Source organism: Musca autumnalis, unplaced genomic scaffold, assembly GCF_047663935.1.
Source record: "Musca autumnalis isolate F117 unplaced genomic scaffold, ASM4766393v1 scaffold_4, whole genome shotgun sequence".
Taxonomy (NCBI): domain Eukaryota; kingdom Metazoa; phylum Arthropoda; class Insecta; order Diptera; family Muscidae; genus Musca; species Musca autumnalis.
The window spans coordinates 158,588,091-158,610,805 of NW_027411977.1; the positions used below are offsets into that span (position 1 = coordinate 158,588,091).

Below are 22,715 nucleotides of genomic sequence, written 5' to 3' on the forward strand. Positions count from 1 at the left end.
AAAAAAAAAACGTAAATTATACTGTGACACTCTGAAATGACTGGTGGGCACAATATCTTTTAAAAGGACATGACTCCCAAAATAAGATATACTTCCAAAATTAACTTTGTCGGTCCGGTCCATTTCTTCAGATATCTCCTCTGTAACATTTGTGATCAATGATAAAATCCATATTTTGTTGGTGAGTTCATACATCCGAAAATGGCTACACAATTCTGAAAATCTCCTAATACATAGCTTTGGGTTAAAGAATTTTGGTTGTGTAGCCGCTATTCGATCTGTCCATAGATTAAAGTTTTAGTTCACACAGGCTCAGCGTATGTATATTCCTATCCGCACAGCCGACTGATGATACCTGTAGAGATTTTGACGAATCTGAATCTGTTTCCGATCAGATTTTTTTATTTCGTTTGTCGTTATAAAGTCCTTTGCCGAAAGATTCGAAAGATCGAACAAAACGTAAAAATACGACAGAAAAATTCTTTTTTGTACAATAGACATTTACTAATTTACGCATAACTGTTGGCAACCCTGTTCGCTGTAGTGTCAAATTTTTGTGTGCTCTGTGCATTTTTTAAAAAAATTCAATTTTTAATTAAATTAGCGTGTATACGTTATTAAAAGTTTATTAAAATTATTAAATAACTTATTGTCTAAATATTGTGCTAATTGGTGAAGTGTTATTAATTACATTTGTGCTAATAAGCTGCTTTTTTGTGTTGAATTTGTCTAATTGGCTATTTCGTTTTGTGCATATATTCTGTTACATTAGCCTTATTGTGTTGTTGTAACAGCTTGGTTATCATATCAAAACAGAGTTGCCAAAGATTGCTTTTTTTTAATTAAAGGATTAAGAAATTCAGCTACAAAATCTCCAAAAAATTTTAACTTATTAGTAAACTGAAATATAGTTAACATGGTCTGTTCATACGAAATATGTAATATTCGTGATGATAGTGAAGTTTGTGTTACATGTTGGTTTTGTTTAGATCAATGGCATTGTAAGTGTGCTCGTATGAGAGTAATAGTTACTGACATAATTAATGAAAATGATGGAATTCGTTGGTGCTGTCCCAATTGTAGAAAAATCTCTGCTGATTTTTACAATTTTGCAAAGAATCTACATTCCGAACTAGTTTCAATTAAAGGGGAACTTTCCATAATTTGTTCCCGTTTTGATAAAGTTTCAAATTTGTTTAGCAAATATCCGGATTTGGACGAATTTGCATCGTCACCATCGGTTATCGGGCAGAAACGCAAAAGGTCGACGAAAAAGAGTACAGGTAAAACTGTTTCTAGTCGTAAACCTAGTGTTTCTCGGGATACTGTAGTACAATCGGATCCAGTTAATATTTCTGATACAACTGAATCTGGTCGTGCTCAGTTATACGCCAATGTTGTGATGGATAAGCCTTTGGAAGTAAGCAAGCAGTTAAAGGAGGTTGTAGCATCTCCTGAGTTAATGAGTACTGGTGGTGCTAGTCTTGAAAAGACCTCACAATCTGCTCAAGGTATTCAGGAGTTGGCAACATCCTTGCCTGTTGTCTCTTCAAGGGGCTCATCTGCCAATGTAGGCCATACCCAACAACCTGTGCAAAGATCATTATCTATGCCTCCAGCTATGAAAATGGTATTTGCGTCAAGGTTCCCTCCCGAAACGACGGCTGACGAAATTTATGATTATATAAGATCAAGTATTCAAGGAGATTACTTTCTTAAATGTTACAAGCTTCGTTCAGCATTTTCGGAAAGTAGATCTTCTTTCAGGATTGTTACTAATCAGTCAATATTTAATCAAATTATATCGAGAGAATTTTGGCCTATAAATGCTTTTATAAAAGAATTTGTGGAAAGAAACGACAAGTTAGCACATTTGCCTCCGCGAACAGCTACAGTTTCAAAAACTAAAAAATTCTATTTCTATATGCTATCAGAATGTAAGGGGTTTAAATACAAAATTAACTCGCTTATATACTGATAGTTTAGGTTTTAATTATGATGTAATTGTTTTATCTGAAACTTGGTTAAAAAAAGCTGTATTAAATAGTGAAGTTTTATGTCCGAAATATCAAATATTCAGAAATGATCGTGTTGCTAAAAAAGGTGGTGGAGTCCTTATTGCAGTTTACTCCTCTTATTCCACTAATTTAATTGAAATAAATAATATTCCTGATATTGAATTTTTAAGTATATCCATTGAACTAGGCAATTTTAAATTATTTATAACTTGTTCCTATATTCCTCCTTCTTCTCAACTTGACATATATAAAAAACATATATCCGCAATCAGTTCAATCGTTGGAAATATGAATGAAACCGATCGAATTTTGGTTCTGGGCGATTTTAATATGCCCTCTGTTAAATGGCTCTTATTACCAGATTCTGAAGCTCTAACACCACTAACATCCCGGGCGAATGCTAATCAAGATACATTCGAAATTGTTAGTCGATTTTGTGACCTCAATCTTCATCAAATAAACGATATACTGAATAGTTACGATAGAATCCTTGATTTAGCATTTGTAAATGTTACTCAATATTTTGAAATAATTAGAATTCCACCAATTTCTATTCCTGAAGATATTCATCATCCCTCATTATGTATAACCATGACCCATAATCATTCCTTTGGGGAAAATCAGTCCAAAGTGTTAAAAACTGTCCTTAATTATAAAAAAACAGATTTTCGGAAACTCAATTCTCTTATTTCTTCTGTTAACTGGACATCGGTATGTCTTTGCAGCAGTGATATTGATCTTGATATTAAAATTAACAAATTCTATGAGATCATAAATAAATTTATGCTTGAATGTATTCCAACTATTAAAGTCACAAATTCTTATAAATTTCCATGGATTACTCCTGAGTTATCAACTATAAAAAATTCCAAAAATAAACTTTTTCGTAAATATAAAAAGTCAGGTTCTTCAATTGACTACGCCAATTATTCTGTAGCTAGGTCTAAGTATATGCTAGAATCTCGTAGATCATATAATGAGTACCTTAACAAGATTAAAGAAAATTTTAAGTCCAATCCTAAGTCCTTCTATGACTTTGTTAATTTAAAAAGAAAAACACCTTCTAAGCCCTCTTTATTGAAATTCAATAATCAAGAATTTACTAAAAACACAGATATTGCTGAATGTTTTGCAGAATTTTTTGCTACAACTTATTCAAGTGCATCTTGCCAAATTAGAGATACATATCCTTATAAATTATCTCAGATTGATGAAATTTACATGCCTTTCTTACAATACCAAGACGTTTCCAAAAGTCTGCGATGTTTAAAACCCATTAAAAGTCCAGGTCCCGATGGAATACCTAGTTTAATTCTGAAGCATTGTTCAGTTGCATTGTCAACCCCTTTAACTCTATTGTTTAACTATTCCCTTAAATTCGGTCATTTCCCCGCAATATGGAAAAAGTCTTATATTGTACCTTTACATAAGTCAGGCAGTCTGACTAATGTATCCAATTATAGAGGAATTGCAAAATTAAGTGCAATTCCTAAATTGTTCGAAAAATTAATTACTTCTGTAATTTCCCATAAAATTCAACCCATGCTAAGTCCATATCAGCAGAGTTTTCGTAGTGGTCTTTCGACCATAACAAACCTTATAGAATTCACATCGAATGTAATAAAAGGATTTGTTCGGCATAATCAAACTGACACAATATATACAGATTTCAGCAAAGCATTTGATAGGGTTAACCATAAGCTTTTGTTGTATAAATTAGATTATATGGGCTTTAATACTAATTTAGTAAGATGGATATCTTCTTATTTACAAAATAGATCACAAACAGTTTTGTTTGATGGATGTGTCTCAAAATCGATTGACGTGCCATCGGGTGTTCCGCAAGGAAGTCACCTCGGACCGGTTCTCTTTCTTTTATTTATAAATGACTTGCCAAACTCAATAATGCATTCTAGATTGCTAATGTACGCTGATGATGTCAAGCTATTCATTACTTATAAATCGGAAAAGCAAGCTGATCTTCTCCAGAGTGATTTAAATAGCCTTTTTCAATGGTGTAAAATCAACTGTATGGACTTAAACTTAAAAAAATGTAAACATACAGTCTGTCGCAAAAGTTAGTATACACTGTTGAAACCAAAATGTATTAGGGATAAATATCACTATAACTTATTGAAAATAACAAACAAGTAGTTTTATTTGATAGACAAGAAGGTTGTCTTCCGTAATAACAATTAAAAGTGCGCAATATTTGCATACATTAGCAAATGTAGGGTTCGAATCCCAAACAGACCAAAATTTATGTCGCAAAAGTTAGTATACAACGGAGAATCCTCGTGGAACTGTGTAAAAAATTCTTGATATTTTTGAACAAAATGAAACTAAATCTGTATTTAAGATCATAAAGAGTATATTAATTGGTTTTAATGGCAGTTATAGTACTTATAGTGACAAGTCCAACGTACACTGGGTCGTAAAATCCACAAAAATTGGTCATCTACAAATACAACAACTGTAGCGACAAAATTCCGGGTGTTATGTCCTGTTTATGGATTCTAAAGTTATGAAATGCTCAGAAAAGCTCTAAAGTTTCAATATGGGGTGATCTTGATCGAGTTTCGGCTTGTCCTGTTTGAAAAAACGGGAACTTCTTGAAGGAAACCCATACTTTTGAGGCCGTTGTCCTTTTGAAACGTGTAATAATCCTTAATCCTTACACATAAAGACTTTCCTTTTCACTTAATTTTCTCACAAGTTATGTACCTTTTCACATTCCCACCAAAAATAAATAGTAGGAGAACCTCAAGTTCAGGTGTAAGTTCTACAGTGATACTCCACCACCACAGAAGGATATGATTCCTCTATAAGCATTTTAATACAGAGCTTTCTCCGCTGTTATAACGTATGGATTGGGCAACAACGTTCTAAAAAGCTGTGTTCGCTTCACTTAGGACCAAAATACAACTAAATGGATCAGTTAGAAGTAGTTTATTAGACATTAGTAGTACATTAGACACTAGGGACATGAGAAGCATGTTCGATACTGCTAAAAGGCCGGTAGGACAGTTTAACTGTAGGGCTTACAACGGACCTTGAGGTTCTCCTACTATTTACTTTTGGTGGGAATATGAAAAGGGGCAACATTTGTGAGAAAATTAACTCAAAAGGAAAGTCCTTATGTGTAAGGATTAAGGATTATTACATGATTCAAAAGGACAAAAGTATAGGTTTCCTGCAAAAAATTCCCGTTTTTTCAAACAGGACAAGCCGAAACTCGATCAACATCACCCAATATTGAAACTTTAGAGCTTTTCTGAGCATTTCATGGCTTTATAATCCATTAACAGGACATAACACCCGGAATTTTGTCGCTACAGTTGTTGTATTTGTAGATGACCAATTTTTGTGGATTTTACGACCCAGTGTACGTTGGACTTGTCACTATAAGTACTATAACTGTCATTAAAACCAATTAATATACTCTTTATGATCTTAAGTACAGATTTAGTTTCATTTTGTTCAAAAATATCAAGAATTTTTTACACAGTTCCACGAGGATTCTCCATTGTATACTAACTTTTGCGACATAAATTTTGGTATTTTTGGGATTCGAACCGTACATTTGCTAATGTATGCAAATATTGCGCACTTTTAATTGTTATTACGGAAGACAACCTTCTTGTCGATCAAATAAAACTAATTGTTTGTTGTTTTCAATAAGTTATAGTGATATTTATCCCTAATACATTTTGGTTTCAATGGTGTATACTAACTTTTGCGACAGACTGTATGTGTTTTTCCAGATCTTCTTCTTTAATAAGGCAATACAATATTAACGGTTCTCAATTATTAACTGTAGCATCATTTGTTGATCTTGGCCTTTTGATGGATCGAAAATTAAAATTTAATAATCATGTAATTTCTATTGTTAATAAAGCGCATGGAGTTTTAGGATTTATAAAAAGATGGGCCAAAGAATTTTCAGATCCCTATATAACAAAACAACTATTTACGTCACTTGTAAGACCTATATTAGAATATGGTTCTGTTGTATGGGACCCTCAATACGCAATGTATTCTGATAAAATTGAATCAGTGCAGAAACAATTTTTGCTTTTTGCACTGAGAGGTTTACATTGGAATAGCGATTTTGTCTTGCCTTCATATACAAGCAGGTTAAAATTAATTCGATTACCTACATTAAAAAGTAGACGCACAATGTTAAACACTATTATGGTGCTTAAAATTTTAATGGGTAATATTCCCTCGGATTTCTTAATATCATCTATTAGAATAAATGTTCCTTGTAGAACAATTAGAAACTATCAACCCTTATTTAGAGATTTCCACCGCACGAATTACTCTATGGGAGATCCTATTAACAAAATGTGTGTAGATTTTAATTCCATGTATTGTAATGTAGACTTTGGCATGAGCCTTGACCTTATAAAATCTAACATAATTTTATTTTTAAATGAATAGTATATAAAAATGTATTAGTAAGTAACTAACTAGCTGATGAAGTAAATTCTGTAGCTGGTTTTCAATTTCCCACTCATACCCCATCATGATGCGGATCATGGTGTGTACGCGATCCTTACGTAAAAGGGAGGTCGCCCCCTCGGTCGGCAGGGGTGGGAAAGTGAGGCGTGGGAACGTTCGAAAAAAAAAAAATAATTTGTAGGAAGAGACGAATTCCAAATAATCTTAATCATAAAAAATGGTTGATATAGTTTTTTTGTTGCATATTTCAAACATAATAAAGAATTTGTAATTGTTATGATGTTCAAATGTGTTACATGTGTTAGAGACAAAAATGTGTTAGAGACTTATTGCTCTTATCAAAAGTTTAAAAAACAAAAGATCGCAAGAAGGTTTTTTCTAGATGTTGTTTACAAGCCGGTGCACTGCATAATAGTCTACTTATCTCGTCGAACTTGGTTGACAAATTACTGGAGGACTGGAGGACAAATTAGGACTGAGCATTGAAGAAGCCGATGTTTGAAACCTCTTAAGCCAGATATGCCGAGCGTACTACATGTAGTACACCTATTATTTTTAGGTTCCAGTGTTTATTTTTCGTTAAATTTTCAAATAAATTTGGTGAGCCGCTACAGTACACAACGACGAACAAAGTGTACGTTGATAAGTTTTGTCTAGTGTAATTGCATGTACGTATTTTTTGGGATCAAACATCTCAGTTTTGTAAAATTTGCAAATGTGTGAAGATGCCATACAATCGGCACATTTTATTGTTGTTGCTTATCTATTTTATTTTAATTATAAGAGTTGTAAAAACCAATACGAAGCAAAAGTATGTCCAAAAAAACGAATTATATGTGATTTAAGCTGATATATTTACTTACGTACTACAGGCACAAGTGTGTAAAAAATAAAAAATATTTTTTTACAGATTTTTAAAATTTTTAACACTACATTATATAATAAATGTCTCAGAAGAAAAATTAGACAAATTTTTGAAGGATTCTTATGAAAATGAAGCTAATTTTAAAAAAATACCACCTCTATTATTAAAGGATGATGCTGAGCTTTTTACAAATTGTAGTTCCACTGTTTCAGATAGCGAAGACGATATTGCACTTGCGTTATTGTAACATGCAGATGTGTTAAGACGTCAGGAAAATGGGTAAAGCCAGATCTGGAAGACCCCGAGTTTATTATTTCAGCATGTAATCACAAAATTTTACATAAACCCCCTGAATTGTTTGAAAAAAATGTTTGCAAGATAATATTCAATACTACAAGGACTATGAACCGAAACATAATAAAACTGTAATTGTATTTTGCAAACATATGTGCCGAGTGCACTACATGTAGTACGGCCTTAAAATCCAAGTTGAAAAATATTTTTTTTTTAATTTTTTCTTCAGTTTTGTAATATTATCAGTCAGAATAATGCTATTTTAAAAAACTATAAGAATTGCTTCAGTAGTTTGCCCGTCGGCATATCTGCGTTAATGTAAGAGTCGTCACTGACAATATAACCGATTGAACTAGCCGAAATCATCAAAGCATATCAAAAAAATGTGCGCTAGTAAAAATGATAAAAACAATACAAAATGTAACATATTGATGCTGACTATACTAAAAAGTATCAAGAATAAAAATGTACTTAATTTGCTATAATCGGAATCGACAGCAAATGCTGTCTTATCCGATTACTAACCCACCCACGCATCCGTAACGAGACTATATTGACAGTAAACAGTGCAGGATTATAGGGATGAAGCGCAAGTGCATGAACGTCGCGTCATGAACTACACCACTATAAGCTAACCCACCCACCCTACCATAACAATATTACTCTATATACTTATCAACCAACATGAGGTGTTCCAAAAGTTGGCGTGTCCGTTGGCCCTGAAACATGAGCAGTACTCCTCCGGCCCAATCTGCGATGTATCACATCACCATCATCCACTGATAAGTGTCGAGAGGTCACTCAACTTACAGAACCGGGTTTCTCCACTATTAAGCAATACTTTAGCAGCCGGTACTGAAGGCACCAAACGGTAACTTTTAATTTCCTTCTTCCTCATAAGGTCACGACAGAGTTACTTAACTTTTCTCGCCGCAGGCGCCAGATTATCATTGAGATAAATTTTCGAATCAATATCCGTAGGCACTAATTGATTGAGTTTGAGGTTTTTCTTCGTCAAATATTTTTTCATTATTTAGTCCCTTTTTATTGCAGAACAAAACTTTAGCAACATCATTTTCTTGGATTTCCCAAGCCAAAAGCAGCTATCAAGATCACCAACACACAAATCAGCCCTAATAGCCTTGGTGATATTCATGGCCATTTGCAGTGGTTCAGAAGTCGAGGGCAGACCATGAACCAATATATCATTTCTGCAACGCTGTTGCCTAGACCTGTGGGCTTCAGGATCAAATGTCTCAAGTTTACGATGAACCAAAGTACGAAAATCGTTGTTTATTTTTCTTTCATCGACGACGCCTTTTATAACAGACAAACTGTTATCAATTTCCTGCTTAATTGTCTGCAAACTGCAATCGATTTAATTTTTAATGTTGACTGGCAGAGTTAAAATAAGATCATTGAGTTTGGAAGTTAACTGGTTAATCGCCTCCCTCCAAATTTTGTTATCATCAACAATGGTAAGGGCTGAACATTCTTCATTTCAATGTTTTATTCTTACCTAAAAGATGAAACAAAGCATCTGCAACACCAGAACATTGATTTCGATGGTACCAATTATCGCAGATATAACAAGAAACACCACCAGTTGTTTTTGTCACTCTCTCGCTGCATACAGGACAGGCAGCTGTTGTTGACGGAGCCATATTGATGCAAAGAAAATACACAAAGCGAAGACAGCAAAGCGGCTTTAGTGCACAAAAATTTTTGATCAATGAGTTTATAGAGTTTATTGACGACAAACAAAAAACTTGATGTTTATCAGGCACTGGATACAGTAATAGATATTATTAACGCAAATCAAGTTCAGAATAACTTTTAGTTATATTAAAAACGCTGCCTTCCAAATCGCGAAGATTTCCTGGAAAACCCTACAGTTGCTATCTAACCTGTAGGTTAGGTTATAGGATGTGCAGGTGCTATAGGTGGCAGCCACTCCACTCGGAGACCTTGTGGTCCATTGTGATTATCCTGGGTGTTGAAAGTGTTGAAAAATTGATGTGTGTTTATTGGTTGTAGTTGAAGAATTAGTGTATGATAGTTGCGGATCCGGTTGCAGTGATGATGAGTGCTGGTGATGGAAAGAAGAAATGCTATGGAGATGGAGATTAGTTATGGATAGGAGAAAGTAGATGGAAGGTAAGGAGACAGGCTCAGGCAAGTCATAGATCTAATTTTGCAGTGACCAGTAATGATCCCGACAACAACTCTGATCTCCGACTTGCGCAAAGAAAGAAGGGAAACAGTTCTACGCGCCGAAATTACCGGCCAGATTGACTTAGCAAACCGACATCCAGGAGCGTCTAACCAAATTCTTTTGGTTTTCTCAACGTAGAACCTGGTGAGTTTATCTATGAAGTAACAAAGCGGAGGTTTCACACCAACCTCCCCTTGCATGTTCCCAGCAAAATAAATTGGAAGTAGTGCAATGTGGACTAGTTCTTTCACGGCATGTTTAGATGCAGTTCAAACGGAGTCGTGAAAAAGGCACTCCATTCCTCACATTTTAACTGCATTTGGATGCAATCCAAATAATCACATCCACTTGTCACATTTTAACAACATCCGGATGCAGTTCAACGGAATCATGAAAAAGTCACTCCAATTCCTCACAAATTAACAGCATCCGGATGCAGTCCAAACGGAGTCGTGAAAAAGTCACTCCGTTCCCTACATTTTATTAGCAGTTGGTAGAGATCCCTACAAGTACATAAATCAGATTGTACATCTCTACAGGAGCGGCATACATTTTCCAAAAAGAGATAAGCGTGTTAACATTTCCAAAAATTTTTTAATAAAAAATATTAAATTTGCGAAAAATTTTTCGGTAAAAAATTTGCCAATGGAGTGCTGTTGGAGTACATGTCGAAATCTTAGCTGGTGATGGGAAGACAATATCAAACCCATTTAGCAGACGAAACAAGAACAGTTCAGCTTGGATTAAATGGAGAGCGGAGGAAACACGCATGGTTGCGATTGAATTCAATGGAGAATTTTCATAATTTGTGTTAATGTAATAAAGTTCTTAATATTTTTGTTTTACATACATAAATAATAAATGCATTTTATTTGTTCTGGGATATTTTGTAATAGCTTGCACACATTTCGAAGAATGTATCAAAACACGTGCTTTGGACTGCATCCTATTCTACCCCCAAAGGATTAGTTAAAATGCAATGCCAAAGGGTCAGTTAAAATGCAGTGCCAGAGGGTCAGTTAAAATGCAGTGCAATGGAGTGCATATTTCAGTAGTCACGCTCTTGTTAAAATCATCAGTGAAAATGCATAATTTGATGCACTTCCAGATCACTTGTACATATGATTTAACTGCCTCTTTGGAGGCAAACTTTTTGCTGGGGTTGGTTGATTGTGATCCCCGCCTCGCCATCATCCACAATCTCATTACCCTCAACACCACAGTGACCAGGTAGCCAACAAAATCTTACTGACATACCACAGGTTTCCAAGATAGACCTACAATCTCGAACAATACTAGACTTAATAGTGAAATACCCTAATGCTTTTAGCGCTGCCTGGCTGTCTACGTAAATAGTGACTGCTGTTTGCTAAGTCCTGTTTGCTAAGTCCGTTCTTCCCACTAGTGCCTCTAAGGCCTTCAATATTGCAAAGACCTCTGCCTGGAAAACACTACAGTTGTCATTAAGTTTAAACGAGTACCTAACGTTCAGTTCATGAGAGTACACACCAGCGCCCGTACCATCTTCCATCTTCGACCCATCATTGAAGATAGATAGGCTATCAGGAATTGGTCTGCACTGAACCCATTCATCCCTATCGGGTATTAAAACGTCAGGTATAGTGAAGTCAAGAGTTGGTAAAATGTAATCGGTCTCACCCCCTCTGTTTCCAAGCACTAGCTGACTACTCAACCGCTGTAGAACGTTTGCATGACCAAGTAGTGAGCAACGCCACATGTCAAGTTCCCTAAGCCTCAAGGCACACCTGGCGGCCTGATACTAAACAGCGTTAAAACAGCGTTCAGCTCCCCCTGGGGTGTGCTTTTAATAGCTCCAGTAATAAGAATTGACGCGGCACGTTGCACACTACTTAGCTTAGACAAATTTGATATATTACTGAGTGCGTACCACCAAACAAGACAATAATAGGTTACATCCCACGGCAGCGGGTTCTTTCGTAACGGATTGACCCGAAACCATAGTGTTTCGGCCAGCGGCTGCCAACCCAGCAAAAAACCTATGCTTATACGATGGTTTCTAGCTGCTACAACAACAACCATAGGTTAGGATAGGACATACCACAGTCCTATACAGCCAGTGTATCACATATGGTTTGAGACCCCAGCTCTTACCTATGGTATTCTTGCAAGAATATAATGCAATTAAGCCTCTTCCAACAAAGCTTGTGGTCGAGGACCACACCTAGATACTTTGCTTCCTTGGAGAGGCTTAGTTGCACACCATCTAGAGTTGGTGGAACGAAAGCAACAATCTTTCTCTTTCTGGTGAAAAGAACCAGCTCTGTCTTCGCGGGTTCACACCAAGTTCATTATGGTGGGCCCAACGTGAGAGCTTCACTAAAGCACTCTGCATAAGTACAGACAGCGTAGATAAAAATTTTCCGCTAATTAGAATGACGTCATCCGCATACGCACCTCCTTGGTTTTTAGCTTATCAAACTCCATAAGTATCCCGTTCAGTACCAGAAGCCACAACAGGGGTGAGAAAACTCCTCCCTGTGGCGTTCCTCTGGTGACCGACTTCTTTATAGAACTGTCTCCTAAGCTTGAATTAATTAGCCTACTATCAAGCATTCTATCTATCCAATTTATTAGAATTGAGGGGACACCTAGTGTTTCTAGAGCAGAGTGAATTGATTCAAGTTTCACGTTATTAAACGCGTCTTCTATGTCTAAGAAGGCAGCTAAGGTGAAACTTGAGTCATCCATATTCTTCTCTATACAGGCCACAACCTCGTGTAGCGCGGTGTCTGTTGATTTTCCTTTTACGTAAGCATGTTGAGAGTTACTTACAAGGTCATGATTTATATATGATCTGATTTCCAAATCTAGTAGCCTTTCTAAAGTCTTTAGAAGAAAGGAGGAAAGACTTATCGGCCTATAGTCTTTCGGCAGAGTGTGACTTGGTTTCCCAGCTTTGGGAATGTAGGTCACAGTTACCTCCTTCCATAGCGCCGGTATGTACGATAGCAGAATGCATGCCCTAAAGATCTTCCTTAGCGTTGATATCAAAACATGCGGTGCGTTTTGAAGCATCGCTGGAATGATACCGTCAGGCCCGGGTGATTTGTATGGCTGAAAAGTGCTGATCGCCCATGAAATTCTACGATTACTTGTTAAACCGTCGACAAGTTCACTCTCCGCTGGGGTGTGGCTTCTGCTCGCGTCTCTCATAGATTGACACGAGCTGGCGTCCTTGCAGCCTGGAAAGTGTGTGCTTGCCAGCAGGTTTAGAGTCTCCAGAGCTGAGTTAGTCCAGGTGCCCTCATTCCAATGGCTTTCGGATCCTTTGAGATCACCTTGCGGAATTTGAGATTTAAACGATTCGCAGTTGGTCCTTCTTGGATTTCTATGAGGCGGTTGCCGCTTACTTCTTTCTGCAAGAGACATGAAAGTGTATCGCTCTGTGGTCCGAAAAGGGACACACTTCCGATACTCTCCAGTCTGTTACAGAAGTATCTTCCATATTTGTAAGGGTTAGGTCTATCACCTCCTCCCTTACCCTATTACGGAAAGTTACAGTATTGCCCCTATTACATACTCGTAGAATATTAGTTAAAATAAAATCGAATACGCACTCACCCCTTGCATTTGTGTCACTGCTCCCCCATTGGCGTCACAGCCCATTATCAAATTTGCACAGCTCATCGTCTCCTCCACTAGCTTCCGCAGCAGTCTGCCGGGTGGGTCAGGAGCTTCATACGGCATGTAGACCGAGGCTAGCACCAACGCTCTTCCAGAACCTACTTCTAGCCTCACTACAGTCGTATCTCTGTCACTGTGATTGTAGAGTTGAATAAGGTTTAAACTTTTCTTAGCTACTATACATGTTCTTACCTTCTCCCCGTTATGTGCGGAGAATATAGAATAACGCCCATCGTTTAGCCCAGAAACCCTATTAGCCCAGAAACCCTATTCTATGTCTACTTCGGTTTTTGTGAGGGAGATGATAAGTTCGGCAGCCGCAGCCCTGCAATGGTGCAGATTTATCTGCATCACGCGGAGCCCTTGCTGCCGAGCCTCTCTACTGTAACTTCGCGGCACGGAACCGAAAGCAACCAGACCCGAAGTACAGTTCCCCCTCACCATCCTTTATATAGCCGGCGCTTTTGTTGTCCATGGCGAATTTCATCACCGTACCTCCTCTTTCTTTCAAAGAGTACACTACTCTCCAGCTAGCAGTAGAGATACCCCTATTCTGCTTCTGGATCATCTTCAGCACATCCGCTACATCCTGATCCGGAGGTGGCACCCATGCTGTAGCTGTGGCTCTGCGTGGTATCTCGCTAGTAGGCACCGCGGCTAGCTTGCAACCTTCCCAGAGTGCGCCCGAGCCATCAACCGTTCGGATGAGGTAATCTTTTGATTTCCTATCTTGGCAGTTGATGACTTTGACTCCCCTGATGTAGGTTGCCTTGCCAAAGCCTGTCATGCTAGCGTCTGCCTCGTCAGAGGTTATGGCCTTCCCTCAGAAGACGTTCAACTAGCAGCTATTGATCATCACTGATCCAACCGTCTGGATCAGCGCTATTAATGGGTGCCACCTGAAGGCCCTCCGGGGCTAGCTTCTTGGGGGTAGTCGCTGGTTTCGATGTCCCCCCAACAGTTGGCTGTAGGAGCTTCGAACTAGAGCTACCTTTGCAGGTCTTCTCCGGTTCAGCCCCAACTGCTGACTGTTGAGCGGCCACCTTAGCGAGCGAGGGTGAGTGGTTGTTCGGCTGAAGATCCACCAACCTTTTGGCTGTGGGCTGTGGACCCTCCGAAGACCTAACCCGCTTGACGCATGTCTGCTGCGGGGAGGTCTTTGGTTTGCCACTGGCCTGCCTAGAGGTAGAGGGACCGTCAGTCGCTCCTACCACCCGACCTCCTGCTCCAACGTCTCTCACTCCTCCGTCTCCTGAGGGGCATGGCTTCTTGGGGTCCTTCGGCGCCGCAGTGTCCTGTATACCAGAACTCTGCATCGTCGAGGATCCTAAGCAGTCTCCACTCCTATTTACCCCGGCAGCTGCGGGGGCAGTCGCCGGCAAAACGGATGCACTATATGTCGTCTTGTGCATCTGCTTTGCCCGTGACTGTCCCTTTTTCTGCGCTAACATCGAGACGGGTGTTACCTTTGTGGGTAATGACCGTTGTGATGCCTTCGAGGCCGGAGGCATCCTTCTGCTCGTCTCCGCCGCAGTCACCGCCGGTGTCCGCAAGGAGTTTGAGCAGCCCGATGCTTCCGAATTTTGTGTTTTCTCTGGAACCACTGCACTCTTACCAGCCGTTGGGTTGGGGGGTGCAGTCGTTCCAGGAGTCGGAATCCGATCAGCCAGAATGGGGATCTTCTCCATGTGAGGCCTCACATCGATTAATCGGAGTTCATTTTGACTCACTTCATTTGGGGCTTTGTCAACGAATTTGTTGCAATATTTGGCAACTCTTTTGTATTCGTGCGGGTCCTTCTTTTCCTTGGCCTCACTGCCCATGTTGTCCATGGCGTCTTGCCTCGAAAGTGAAGGTCTATCGGTTCCGACCGATGAATTATCCCCCAGGGGAGTTGGACTCACTAAGGTGACTCAATCTGTGGGTCTCTCTCTGCCCCAGGAGATCGAGCAATTCCGTGCTCTGCGTGAGGATATCTTGACTAATCCTGTCCATTCTCGAGGTCATCCATGAGAAAATATGTTTATTGGGGGAATTGAGGACAGCCAGCGCCAGTACCTTCTTCCATCTTGGACGCGTCTGTGCAAATTGCCAGACAATCCAGAGGAGATATGCTCTCAGCCCATGCGTCTCTGCTTGGGAAGATAACAGTTAAGGAGTCAAACTTGAATGAGGTGGGCATATAATCGTTTACGCAACCATTGTCACATAACTCAAGTCGATCAACTAGTTTTAGGACATTCGAGTGTCCAAAGTGTGAACCACGCCAACACCCTGATTTCCGGAGTCTAAAAGCAGTTCTCGCCGCCTGAAACTGGATTAGGATGTCCAGAGATAGGAGATCCAGGATGACGTTTAAAGCAGCTTGAGGAGTGCTTATAATCGATCCGGTAATCAGCAGTGACGCGGTTCTTTGTAATATAATAATAATTGTTCCACAAACATCCCATAAGGGACAAGGGAGACTTCTCTCATATCAATGAGTGCACCCCGATTCATATTAGCTCAATGATATGGGACCTACAGTTTGTCGCCGAGTCCGAACGGCGTGAAATACTCAGGAAATGTCGCCAACATTACTGAGGGGTATTTTGCCACCGTTGAAAAGTGTTTTGATGTTGCCTGGCCGGGGAATCGAACCCACGACCTTATGTGTGCAAGGCGGGTGTGCATACCATTGCACCACGGTGGCACGGTGACGCGGTTCTTTGTACACTCTATAATTTGTAAAGTAACGCATTGTTCCCAAGAGCTTGCCACCAGACCAGTCCAGCATAGGTAATTATGGGCTGGACATACAGCCAGTGTACGATCTTTGGTCTCAATCCCCAGCTTTTCCCAATGGAGTTCTTACAGGAATAGAGTGTCATGAGTCCTTTCTTCGTTCGCTCCTCTACATTTCTTTTCCATGACAAGCGATGGTCCAGAATAGTGCCGAGGTATTTAGCTTCCGTAGAAAGTTCCAGGGCCACCCCATCCAGGACTGCAGGCTCGAAATTGGGAATTTTGCGTTTCTTAGTGAATTGTACAAGCTCTGTTTTTTCCGGGTTTACTCCCAGACCGTTGTGCTGGGCCCAGTTTGCAAGCTGTACTAAGGCTCTTTGCATGAGCTCAGACAGGGTTGGCAGGAATTTGCCACTTATCAGCACAACCACATCATCAGCATAAGCAACCACCTTGATCTTCAGCCGGTCGAAGCACACAAGTATTTCATTTATTACCAGAAGCCATAGCAGGGGTGAGAGAACTCCTCCCTGCGGAGTGCCTCTGTTAGCAGATATCCTCACGGAACTCTCTCCTATGCATGAGTTGATGATTCTACTTTTCAGCATTTCATCACTCCATTCCACTAGGATGGATGAAATGCCTGTGTTGCTGAGAGCATTGTGGATTGATTCAAGCTTCACGTTATTGAAAGCCCCCTCTATATCGAGGAAGGCCATATACTTATCAACATGCCCGACCACCTCATGCAAGGCAGTCTCCACTGATTTGCCTTTAGTGTAGGCATGTTGTGATTTGCTGATATTAATGGGTTTTAATTGTGTTCTAATTTCAAGATCCAGTAACCTTTCTAATGTTTTTAAGAGAAAGGAAGAAAGACTAATTGGTCTGTAGTCTTTTGAGTAGATTGTGACTTGGCTTCTCCGCTTTGGGGGATGTAGGTCAGCTTAACCTCCTTCCACAGACCAGTAGTGCGATTCTGTAACTTTTTTTAATAACGAACCGACATCGGTAGTTAACGAAAATATTCGGTTGAGTTAACGAATGTGCTATTCTGTAACTTTATGTTAACGATTGTAGAAATTGTTAACTCATACCGACGAAAATCGATAGGAAGGAAATGTCAAATATTATATTTTAATATTAATTAAAATATATTTTGAAGCTGAAAACATTATTTCGTCGCGAGTACAAAACATAAAGCGTTTAAGAAGAAAACAATTCAGATTTTTGAAGGAATTTGGCTCAAATGTGTGTCTTTTGGATGAATACGGATGCCAGTAAAGAAGGATTTCTTAAGATGTTTTTATTGTGTGTGTGTGATTTAAAAGTAATAAAAGTGATAAAACCATCATTAATCTTTTTTAAAAGCGCAGTTGTATTTTTTTAATTAAAAGTTGGGATCATATTTTGGGTTGTGGCGCTCTGTATGGAAATTCAGCTTTGATATTTGACATGACTTAAGCAGCTTCAGTGATCGTGGATCCACGTTACCGTCATTTGAGTTTATATATTCACATATTCCCTTCACGCCCATATTAAATGAAATTTCTCATAGCGGAGAGTATGAAAAGTTCGAAAATCCAAGCTTATACGCCATTTTTAGCATTCTGATTGTTAGTGATGCTGAGTTAAAATCTATAAGATTATCACAGAACAAAGTAGGTTATAGTAATACTATTCACGTGTTGGCCTCAATGCTAAACTAAAGCCAACGAAAGCCTCCTAGAAAGATAGTGTTACGGACATTGGTATAGGTCTTACATAGCAGTACCACACTTGAGTTCTTTTGAAGCATTAGATAATGTTTTTCCTCTTTAGTAAGTAAAACAAAGGTTAGCGTAGTCTTCATATGTAGGATAGCATGGGGCAGCTTCGCCACTGTTGCGCCTTGCTAGAGCCGATTTAATTTATGCTACATGAAGGTGGTCTAAAGGAAATTTATGAGTTAATCGAAGATCAAAGAGAACTTTGATGATCTTTATGCAGATTCAATAAAATCGGCGCTGGCGAAAGCACAACAGTGGCGAAGCTTACCCATGTTATCATACATAGTTAACCCTTATGTAAACGCTTTAAGAAGATTTTTCTCAATAAGGCAGAATTTACCTTGTGTACACTCCTCATTAACATAACATATGCTCATATAAAAACGCCGTTTTTAAAAGAAATCAACAAAGTATTGCAATAATATACTGTCGTTAAGACTTAACAACAACTTTTTTTGGTTGTTAACTTAAAAATAATTTTCGGTAATTAACGACAAAATTTACCGACAAAAATTGTTAAAATTGGTATACAGAATAGCACTTACCGAAAATTATCGTTAACTACCGACATTCGTCGTTAATTCTGTCGTTAAGGAGTTACAGAATCGCACTACAGGAGTCGGAATCCGATCAGCCAGAATGGGGATCTTCTCCATGTGAGGCCTCACATCGATTAATCGGAGTTCATTTTGACTCACTTCATTTGGGGCTTTGTCAACGAATTTGTTGCAATATTTGGCAACTCTTTTGTATTCGTGCGGGTCCTTCTTTTCCTTGGCCTCACTGCCCATGTTGTCCATGGCGTCTTGCCTCGAAAGTGAAGGTCTATCGGTTCCGACCGATGAATTATCCCCCAGGGGAGTTGGACTCACTAAGGTGACTCAATCTGTGGGTCTCTCTCTGCCCCAGGAGATCGAGCAATTCCGTGCTCTGCGTGAGGATATCTTGACTAATCCTGTCCATTCTCGAGGTCGTCAGGGTCTCGTCCCCGCCCAGGGGTTTTTGTGGTCGTTCCATAGTCGCACTTGGTGCGGCGTTGTCCATTGTCGTAGCTAGGGTCGATATCGAGGGTGGAGTTGTTTTTTTTTGTTGTGGGGTTTTTAGTTTATTTTTCGTATCATCCATGAGAAAATATGTTTATTGGGGGAATTGAGGACAGCCAGCGCCAGTACCTTCTTCCATCTTGGACGCGTCTGTGCAAATTGCCAGACAATCCAGAGGAGATATGCTCTCAGCCCATGCGTCTCTGCTTGGGAAGATAACAGTTAAGGAGTCAAACTTGAATGAGGTGGGCATATAATCGTTTACGCAACCATTGTCACATAACTCAAGTCGATCAACTAGTTTTAGGACATTCGAGTGTCCAAAGTGTGAACCACGCCAACACCCTGATTTCCGGAGTCTAAAAGCAGTTCTCGCCGCCTGAAACTGGATTAGGATGTCCAGAGATAGGAGATCCAGGATGACGTTTAAAGCAGCTTGAGGAGTGCTTATAATCGATCCGGTAATCAGCAGTGACGCGGTTCTTTGTAATATAATAATAATTGTTCCACAAACATCCCATAAGGGACAAGGGAGACTTCTCTCATATCAATGAGTGCACCCCGATTCATATTAGCTCAATGATATGGGACCTACAGTTTGTCGCCGAGTCCGAACGGCGTGAAATACTCAGGAAATGTCGCCAACATTACTGAGGGGTATTTTGCCACCGTTGAAAAGTGTTTTGATGTTGCCTGGCCGGGGAATCGAACCCACGACCTTATGTGTGCAAGGCGGGTGTGCATACCATTGCACCACGGTGGCACGGTGACGCGGTTCTTTGTACACTCTATAATTTGTAAAGTAACGCATTGTTCCCAAGAGCTTGCCACCAGACCAGTCCAGCATAGGTAATTATGGGCTGGACATACAGCCAGTGTACGATCTTTGGTCTCAATCCCCAGCTTTTCCCAATGGAGTTCTTACAGGAATAGAGTGTCATGAGTCCTTTCTTCGTTCGCTCCTCTACATTTCTTTTCCATGACAAGCGATGGTCCAGAATAGTGCCGAGGTATTTAGCTTCCGTAGAAAGTTCCAGGGCCACCCCATCCAGGACTGCAGGCTCGAAATTGGGAATTTTGCGTTTCTTAGTGAATTGTACAAGCTCTGTTTTTTCCGGGTTTACTCCCAGACCGTTGTGCTGGGCCCAGTTTGCAAGCTGTACTAAGGCTCTTTGCATGAGCTCAGACAGGGTTGGCAGGAATTTGCCACTTATCAGCACAACCACATCATCAGCATAAGCAACCACCTTGATCTTCAGCCGGTCGAAGCACACAAGTATTTCATTTATTACCAGAAGCCATAGCAGGGGTGAGAGAACTCCTCCCTGCGGAGTGCCTCTGTTAGCAGATATCCTCACGGAACTCTCTCCTATGCATGAGTTGATGATTCTACTTTTCAGCATTTCATCACTCCATTCCACTAGGATGGAGGAAATGCCTGTGTTGCTGAGAGCATTGTGGATTGATTCAAGCTTCACGTTATTGAAAGCCCCCTCTATATCGAGGAAGGCCATATACTTATCAACATGCCCGACCACCTCATGCAAGGCAGTCTCCACTGATTTGCCTTTAGTGTAGGCATGTTGTGATTTGCTGATATTAATGGGTTTTAATTGTGTTCTAATTTCAAGATCCAGTAACCTTTCTAATGTTTTTAAGAGAAAGGAAGAAAGACTAATTGGTCTGTAGTCTTTTGAGTAGATTGTGACTTGGCTTCTCCGCTTTGGGGGATGTAGGTCAGCTTAACCTCCTTCCACAGACCAGTAGTGCGATTCTGTAACATTTTTTTATAACGAACCGACATCGGTAGTTAACGAAAATATTCGGTTGAGTTAACGAATGTGCTATTCTGTAACTTTATGTTACCGATTTTAGAAATCGTTAACTCATACCGACAAATATCAATGTGAAGAAAAATGTCAATTATTATATTTTAATATTAATTAAAATATATTTTGAAGCTGAAAACATTATTTCGTCGCAAATACAAAACATAAAGCGTTTAAGAAGGAAACAATTAAGATTTTTGAAGGAATGTGGCTCAAATGTGCGTCTTTTGGATGACTACGGATGCCAGTAAAGAAGCATTTCTTAAGATGTTTTATTGTGTGTGTGACTTAAAAGTAATAAAAGTGATAAAACCATCATTAATCTTTTTTAAACCGCAGTTGTATTTTTTTAATTAAAAGTTGGGATCATATTTTGGGTTGTGGCGCTCTGTATGGAAATTCAGAACAGTGTAAAAAGAGCTAGTTTCGCTTTGATATTTGACATGACTTAAGCCCCTTCAGTGATCGTGGATCCACGTTACCGCCATTTGAGTTTATATATTCAATATGAAAAGTTCGAAAATCCAAGCTTATACGCCATTTTTAGCATTCTGATTGTTAGTGATGCTGAGTTTAAATCTATAAGATTATCACAGAACAATGTAGGTTATAGTAATACTATTCACGTGTTGGCCTAAATGCTAAATTAAAGCCAACGAAAGCCTCTTAGAAAGATAGTGTTAAGGACATTGGTATAGGTCTTACATAGCAGTACCACACTTGAGTTCTTTTGAAGCATTATCTAACGTTTTTCCTCTTTAATAAGTAAAACAAAGTTTAGCGCAGTCTTCATACGTAGGGTAGCATAGGGTTTAATTGATGCTACATAAAGGTGGTTCAAGGGAAGTTATGAGTTAATCGAGGATCTACAAGTTCTCTTTGATGATCTTTACGCAGCTTCAATAAAATCGGCGCTGTCAAAAGCACAACAGTGGCGAAGCTGCCCCATGTTATTCTACACAGTTAACACTTATGTAAATGCCTTAAGAATATTTTTCTCAATAGGGCGGAATTTACCTTGTGTGCCCTCTTTATTATCTTCATATATGTTTATATAAAAACGCCGTTGTTAAAAGAAATCATCAAAATACAGCAATAATGTACTGTCGTTAAGACTTAACGACTACTTTTTTTTGGTTGTTAACTTAACAATAATTTTCGGTAATTAACGACAAAATTTACCGACAAAAATCGTTAAAACTGTTTACAGAATAGCACTTACCGAAAATAATCCAGACCGGAGTTAGTCCAGGAACCATCGCTTCGTTTGATACTACCTATCGATTTTGGGTCCTTAGATAGTATCTTACGGAACCTGGCAGCTTCACTAACGCCTTCTATCGACTCGCTGAAACTAACCCAAGAATTTCGCTTAGCTTTCTTGATTTCACTATTGTACTTATTGAAATTGACCTTTTAGGCATCCCAATCCGTACTGAGTTTCGTCTTACTGGCTTTATTGTAGGATTGCCTTGCTGCTTTAGGCAGCTTGGCTAATTGTTTGATTGGACAAGAGTCCTCATAGCTCGTCAGAAGGGTTTTGGTTAGGGAATCCATAGCTCTCTCAACCTCCTCGACAGTATGGAGAGTGTTACTTCCACCTCCACATAGTTTTGAGGCCATCAGAGCTTCGAATTTACCCCAATCCGTCCTCCTGGGATTTCTATGAGGGTTCTGTGTTACCCCAAGTATAGAGATTTGAAATAGTATCATCCTGTGATCCGAAAAGGAGCACTTTTCTGATACTTTCCAATTCTCTACATCGGAGTCGTCCATGTTGGTCAGGGTTATGTCAATTACTTCCCCCTTAATCTATTTTGAAACAGAA

General features: G+C 39.3%; 2 protein-coding genes across 3 annotated transcripts in view; both read left to right on the forward strand.

Moving 5' to 3' along the window:
* The window catches only part of Ptp69D (Protein tyrosine phosphatase 69D), a 384,912-nt gene that overhangs the window by 12,549 nt on the left and 349,648 nt on the right, over positions 1-22,715 (forward strand). The window lies entirely within an intron of this gene.
* Positions 665-13,269, forward strand: LOC141401611 (uncharacterized). The gene is made up of 3 exons (XM_073981940.1): positions 665-749; positions 849-1,863; positions 13,209-13,269. The coding sequence occupies exons 2-3, from the start codon at positions 917-919 to the stop codon at positions 13,267-13,269; spliced, it is 1,008 nt and encodes a 335-aa protein (XP_073838041.1). The 5' UTR covers positions 665-749; positions 849-916.

Excerpts from the sequence above, each read along its gene's own strand:
- LOC141401611 (XM_073981940.1), top strand. The coding sequence starts at position 917 with ATGGTCTGTTCATACGAAATATGTAATATTCGTGATGATAGTGAAGTT. Across the intron at positions 1,864-13,208 it reads TTTGTGGAAAGAAACGACAA|TTGGTCCTTCTTGGATTTCT; the intron begins GTTAGCACATTT and ends AACGATTCGCAG.